Raw genomic sequence first — 7,398 nt, forward strand, 5'->3', positions numbered from 1 at the left:
GATAAGGATTATTTAGTACGACTTGCTTGTGCAGGTCCATCTTGGTGCCGACTTTCCATCTTCTTTGTGGCCATAAAATTCCCCCAGGAGAGGGGATTTATAGCAGTCCTCATTTCTCAGAGGTTTCTATTCTTAATCAGGGGTGGCTCTGTTCATCTGTTCATTCTCAGTTGCCTCCAGCTCAACATAGTCCTTATACCAAAGTGGCGTATCCTTGTCCCCTTCAGAGGACGTTGGGGTTGTTAGTAAGTGATGATGAATAAAATTTTTTAAGCATTTGTGTCCTACTTCCACGTGGATGTAAGTTTTCATCTTGTTGGGTGAGTACCTACGAGTGAGATTGCTAGGTGTATAGTAAGCATAGATGACAGACCGAACCTGAGGACAAAGAGAAGGTGGCCACCTGTAAGCTGGGGAGAAAGTTCTCACCACAAAACAGCCACGCTGGCACCTTGATCTTGGACTTGCAGCCTCCAGAACTGTGAGAAAATAAATTTCTGTTGGCTAAGCCCGCCAGGGTATGGTATTTTGTTATGGCAGCCCTGAGCGAAGATAGTATGTATTTGACTTTATTTTTAAAAACTGCCCAACTGTTTCCCAAAGTTGTGGTACCATTTTCCACTCTGGCCAACAGTAGTACAAGATTTCCATCTGCTCTGCATCCTCCCTAATACCTAGTATTGCCAGTTTTTTTTTTTTTTTAAGTCATTCTAAGAGGCGACTATGTTTTAAATTTTCACTTCCCCAACTACTAACGAGGTTGCGCATCTTTTCATGTTTAACAGTGCTTTAAACCAAGTGAAACCAATTTCTTTCTTTACTGCAGGACTACGCTAATGCAAGTGTGAATTACCCAATGGGAAGATAGCAGGGACTGTGATTTTGACGTGACCATGGAACTCTTTTCTTACGTTCAAGATGACAAGGCTAGTCTTCCAGTGAGAATATTTTGCCAAACGCTGGCCTGTCCATGTGGTCAAGTATATACTCTTCTGTAGACCATTTAATCTATTTGCAACCAACTCATTCAACCTTACTTCCCTTTGTTTCTTATTCCTAACAGAAACACTTTTGAGGTATCAGTTATGATAACTCCAAACCTTTGCTCATGCCATTCTACCTGCTTGAAATGCCTTCCCCCTTCCCTTCTTCTCCCTTAACTCACCCAGCTTTGGCTGTCTGGCTCATGCCCACAGGGAGCATTTCCCAGTCCACAGTGATCTTTCTCAGACTTCCCCAGTGACTGGGCCACTCATGGGGACTCTTGATCACATCCCGCCTTTTTTGTTTCTAGATTTTTCCAAAGTTCTACTTCTGTACCTGGATAGTTCGTGGAAGTCCCTGATATCCTAGATTTTTTTTTATAAGTCCACTGATGCATTGAGTTGTGTGCTTCATTCCTGCTTCTAAACCCCTACTGAGGAGCAGTGTGAAGAAGAAGAGGCGAGAACGACCCCCGGACCGGCCAAAGCCCCTGCGCCGCTGTGTCCCCGTGTCCAGCGCTTACGTCCCACCGCCGTCGCCACCATGCCCAAGAGAAAGGCTGAGGGGTATGCTAAAGGAGATAAAGCCAAGGTGAAGGACGAACCACAGAGAAGATCTGCAAGGTTATCTGCTAAACCTGCTCCTCCAAAGCCAGAGCCCAAGCCTAAAAAGGCCCCAGCAAAGAAGGGAGAGAAGGTACTCAAAGGGAAAAAGGGGAAAGCTGATGCCAGCAAGGATGGGAACAACCCTGCAGAAAACGGAGATGCCAAAACAGACCAGGCACAGAAAGCTGAAGGTGCTGGAGATGCCAAGTGAAGGGTGTGCATTTTTGATAACTGTGTACTTCTGGTGACTGTACAGTTTGAAATACTATTTTTTATCAAGTTTTATAAAAACGCAGAATTTTGTTTTACTTTTTTTTTTTTTAAAGCTATGTTGTTAGCACACAGAACACTTCATAGTTGTTTTGGGGGAAGGGCATATGTCACTAATAGATTATCTCTGAAGCTAGATTGACACAAAGGGAAAAACACCTTTCCCTCCTAGTTTTGAGAAACTTCCTCTTGGCTCCCAGGAGGAGGGGTTCCTTGACGTTGAGACACGTGAGCCGCCTGGGCACAAATCCCTTGGTGGTATGGAAAAAACGAAAATTCAGTTTTTATGTCCTCTTCTCCCTCTCTGCCTTCAACATAGACTTGACTCCCTTAAACCCAGAGACCTGTTGGAACCTGACCCCCAAGACACGGTTCCCAGTATGTCAGGCATTCTGGACTTGACAAAGTGTCACCACTGAGACGGCGTCCCTCAAAAGAGTTCCTTTTTTGGCTCGTGGATCTTCAGATGGATAATCCTGCCGTCTTCATTTCATTTCCTGAAAGTCAGGGTCGGCTTGTGAAAAGTTGTTAAACAACATGCTAAATGTGAACTGTCCGCCCTCACTCTAAACTTCCCTGCTCCGAGCATCACATGAAGACTGCATTGGGTTTTATAGTGGCTTTCTGATTTTGGTAGTCCATCGAAGAAGGGAGTTTGAAAGTTGTTGTATACTGTTAACGATTGTCTGCCCATGTCCTGCCTGAAAGACCATGATTGTTTATGAAAAGTCTCTTTAATAAAGCTGGATACAGTTTGGCTTGGAAAAAAAAAAATAAACCCCTGTTGAATTCAGCTAAAGTAAATTAACAGGTATTTACATCAGTTCACTTAAATGTGAACTCTCCATTTATCCAGGCACCAAGGACAAATGTCAAAAAGAGAAGTTTGCCCACAGTTCCTAACTGAATGGGAAGAAGATATTTAATGGAAACATGAAGCTCACGCCTCGGTCTCCTGGAAGCTGTAGGTGAAACTAGGAGTTTGTGGCCAAGCCTACCAACCATATCCCCCAACTGTGTCTTCTCCTTTGGTTCACTGGTCATGAAATCAAGGAGTTGGAGAGGAGAGCCTCCAGTCCACTCTTGTCTTTAAGTTGGATTGCATCCATCACTAGAAGAAACAGTGAACTCTGGCACTCAGGTTTTTGTGCACTCTCTCCTCTCATTGGTTGTCTTCCCGGCTCAGCCAACTGTCCACACCCAGCTCGTTAGTCAGAGAACTGGCTAGCCTGGGCAGATGATGAGTCAAGAATCCTCAGTGCTCAAGTGTCCCAGGATGACTGTCAAGAGTGGTTCAGCTGTTCTCTCACATCTTAGCCTTTTCTGAGCTCTCTAGCCCTGTGGCAATGTCAGACTGGGTGGCCCAAACTTGTGTGCAGCCAGAAATCAGTAAGTGGGAACATGATGGGCCCAGCTCTGTAGAGATCACATCCTGTAGCTTTCTATCCTTTGCCCTACCAACAAACATAGATTAAGCATCTAATGTGTATCAGGAACTAGAGGAGTTCTTGGGGGATACAAGTATGAATGGAACATGATCCCTGACCCAAGGAAGTCTTAATGGGAGAAGGTATATAAATAAAACCTTCCAATACACCCTAGATGTAAGCCATGATTCCTAGGTTATGCCACTGATGGTGATGGGAGTTGGGATATGAGATCCAACTGGTAGTCACAGATTTATATTGCTCTGACTCTCCCTGGCACAAGTGTAGGAGTTTCTGGAATTTTCCAGGTTATGAAGATGTCTTGGCTGCCAAGGTACAGCACAGGCCTTTTTCCATCTGCCCATGCTCCCCGAGGTCAGCTCTCCTGGATCCTGTGGCACATAGATATGAATGCCCAAGGTACCCTGCACTCCAAATACTGGCTAACGACACTATATATATGTCCCTTCCCAATTCTCTGATAGGAGATATGCCACCTGCTTTGGCCCACTGCCCAAGCCCCCTGATAATTCTCTACTCAAACCTGTTTCATGGGTCAATTCACATGGGCCTGAGTCCTCTTCGCCCTGACATATACTCTATTCTGTTAACTATACCCCAGAGTTGTACTTTTTAAAGTATAACTCAAACTACATTGGCATTTGGGCTGCCCTAGTGCATACAACACCTCTCTGGAAATCAGAAATATGCACCCACTTCTGCCAGATGGACACAGCCCCATGCAAGTGTGCACGCTTGGTAAGTGGAGCACAGGCTGGGTTTCAGCCCAAACTCACCCCCTTGGCTGGTTGTCCTCGGCAGGGCACAACGTAGCCAAGTGACGGTCCTAATGACATGGCCCCTGGCTAAACTATTGCAACACATTGGCTGTCTTCACAGTTGTTTGCTGGCCATTCATGGCTATTTCCCGAAGTTTTGTCTGACTTGAACTCAAGGGTAGGTCTCTTGGGGCCTTCCGTCTTGACCTTCTGGTCACAGTGCAATTGACCAGCCCCAGGATCATGTCCCTACTGGGCACACCTGGCCTTTCCCAGAGATTGCTCCTGCTACCAGCCTGAGGGAGGAGAGGACACTGCGTTCTATACTCTTTCTACCAACTGCATGGTTTTCATTAATTCATCATGGCATGGCTGAGACAACATGATAGCGTCTACCATGGCTCTACTCCAGGAGCACCTGGGTAGTGTTAAGCATCTGTTAAGCATCTGACTCTTGATTTTGGCTCAGGTCATGATCTCAACTGGCAATCATCCTGGCAAAAGATAAATTCTGCGGCAGGAGATAAGGGCCTGGGGTTGAGATGAAGGGATACAACTTCCCCGTCTCTGAAGCGGTGGCTCAGTTTGGTGCCGAGTCTAAGAATGGAAGTGCCCTGGGTATTTCTGTGAGAATGAGCTGCCCCATGAAGATGGTGGTCTGTTAAGAAACCCCAGGGCAGATACTAGTTTGTGTAATACTTGTAAATTCGTTCAGGGGAATCTATATCTCATTTTGTCTGTCTGTCTATCTATCTATCTCTACAACTCTGGGGGTGGGGAAGGAACTATATATACATATAAGTATATACGTGTATGTGGTCTTAGGTCTCTTCCTTCATCTTTGAACCTCATATAAAACCTTGGATTTTTGTTTGTTTGTTTATTTTATTTTAAGAGAGAGGGAGAGGGAGAGGGAGAATCCTAAGCAGGCTCCACGCCCAGTGTGGAGCCCGACATGGGGCTTGATGCAGGGCTGGGTCCCACGACCATGAGATCTTGGTGATAAAGGTAATTCTATTGGACTCACAAAATGGAGGCCGCCCAAATGGCCTGGCCCACCGCACAGACTGAAACCTAAGCAGTCACACGTAAGGGAAATGCATCACTGTCAAAGAAACCTAGCATACACCAGTCACTTCAACTCAGCGTTAGCTTACCTTCGCTTTGAAAATAGGAACTCTTTGCCTTAGAAGGAAGTCACTGACCTCCTAGCCAATCATGCTGTTTCTGAGTTACTGTGTCTTATTCTCTAAACAATCTATTCTTGCCCAGATTCCCTTGGGAAGAGTACTTTACTGCCTGAGAAGAACTGTACTCCCCCCTTCTGGGGATCATTTTCCTTTGAATAAAGGACATCAAACGCATTATTTTATATTTGTCATTTGATATTGGGGAAAATCATTTAGCCTCTCCAGATTTTAGTTTCCTGGACTGTAGCATGGACATGAGAGTTCTTTTGTCCACAAACTCATAGGGTATTTTCAATATTGAATACATACTCTGTGTAGGACCTAACAAATTGTAAATGTTCCGTGATTGGCTACATCTTATGAAGGCATTTGTACTATAAGTTTCTGAAGCTTCTGCTACAAATAAAATATGACCAAATAGATAGGTATTTTTACATGTGAACATTTTCATTTGAAGCGATTGAAGCAATTCTTGGGGAGTTCGTGGCCTTGATCTCTCTATTTGTTGTATATGAAGAGACATACGGCAGGGGTCCTTCACACAACTCCCTCCCACGGTGTCCCTATAAGTGGTTACGAATCTTAAGTGGGTGCCATTGGGGTTCACTATGAAGTACCAAGATCATTCCATCACACCTTCTGAAGTTACTTTCATCAACCAATGCTGGCTTTGGGATCTTCCCTATAAAAGCTAATTCTCATCTTCCTTGGAATTCTTAAATAGCTCAGCAAGCATTTGAGATCTGGTCTAAACAAGGAAACCATTTGCTTAGGAAGAAATAAATTTCCTTTAGGGATATACACCTTTGCAAAACTCAGCCATTGCTCTCAGCGCTTTTTTCCCAGCAATTTGGGGGCCTATCCTCCTTGTCAAATGTTACACAAAAGACCTTTTTTCTGGAAACAACTTCTAGCAAGGGATTAGCACCAGTTCTGAGATTCCATTTGTCTTGTTTACATTCCTTGTGCAATTTCAGAACACTGTGTTCCCTTTCTTGTAATTGCACAACAAAGGCCCTGCCACACAGCCCTGGAGAGGCTTTCTGCTCCATGCCAGGATTTCCTTTGGGATGGTATTCTTTGCAGACAGCTCTGGGACCTCCAGGTGGGCTGGTTCAGGGAAAGGAGCATGGCCTTCAGAGACAGACAAACCTGGGGTCCAGGTCTGCGGCTCTCTTTCGTGATGAATTTACCTAATCTGACTCTGGGTTGTTGTTTTTTTTCTGTAAAATGGAAATAAGAATATAGTCTTTGTGGGAACACTGTGAAGACCGTGTGCGTAGATCCTTCAGCCCAGGGCCTGGCAATCCTAAGTACTCCGATAAATGAAGTCATTATTTTAATGAAGGCACTCAGGGACCGTGTGGCGTTCTTTTCTTTCTTGTGATCTCCAACCCCAAAAGGCTCTGCCTTTGCTTAAAGTCTCCAAAGAAACACGCACAAATGTGTCACCAGAGAAGGTGCTAAGTGATAGGGATTCTTGGCTGTAGGAGCCGTCTTTTTGAATATTCCATGGCTTGGCAAAAAAGGCTGTCTCGGTCACTGTTTGAATCACGGAGGAGGGACACCTGACTGCTGATGGTGAAGAAGCAGACGTGTGAAGGAAAGAGAAGGAGCCTTGTAATGATGACATGAACACAATGAACCGAAACAGCCACTGTGTCTCTGGGGCTCACCCTTCGCAAGATTGAAAAGGAGAGGGTGTGGCCGCCGATCGTAGGCTGTTGTGCACGGTTGTGTACAATGAACACTCGCTTTGCAAAGAACCCCTTGTCATCAGAAGGCCTGTACGCGGGGGTTACTCAATCAAGGTGAAGGCTGCAGGCTGGCCCCGAGCAGTCTGAGAGGTCTTCAGCCGGTGAGTCTTGCCAGGGAAGGTTGAAGGGTTGGTGTTTGCCTTGTGTGTGCTTAGCATCTGCTCTCGGCAGCTGGTGGTCAGCGTCTCGTGGTGTGTTTGGGGGAGCTGGTGGACAGCGTGGTGGACGGAAAGCTCATCTGGGAGTCACGTGGTTCTAGACTCGAGTCTCAGCTCAGCCACTCATTTACTTTGAACAACTTCCTTCACCTTGCTGAGGTACCTCATTTTAAAAACAAAACCAATAATGTCACCATTGTTCCTAGTATAGATAAAAAGCCATATACT

General features: G+C 45.4%; 1 protein-coding gene across 1 annotated transcript; it reads left to right on the forward strand.

Annotated features, from left to right (window-relative positions):
* The first annotated feature begins 1,527 nt into the window (after positions 1–1,527).
* Positions 1,528–2,222, forward strand: LOC123937081 (non-histone chromosomal protein HMG-17-like). The gene has a single exon (XM_045997598.1). The coding sequence runs from the start codon at positions 1,528–1,530 to the stop codon at positions 1,798–1,800; it is 273 nt and encodes a 90-aa protein (XP_045853554.1). The 3' UTR covers positions 1,801–2,222.
* Positions 2,223–7,398: the final 5,176 nt, after the last annotated feature.

The sequence above is a fragment of the Meles meles genome, chromosome 2, assembly GCF_922984935.1.
Source record: "Meles meles chromosome 2, mMelMel3.1 paternal haplotype, whole genome shotgun sequence".
NCBI lineage: Eukaryota > Metazoa > Chordata > Mammalia > Carnivora > Mustelidae > Meles > Meles meles.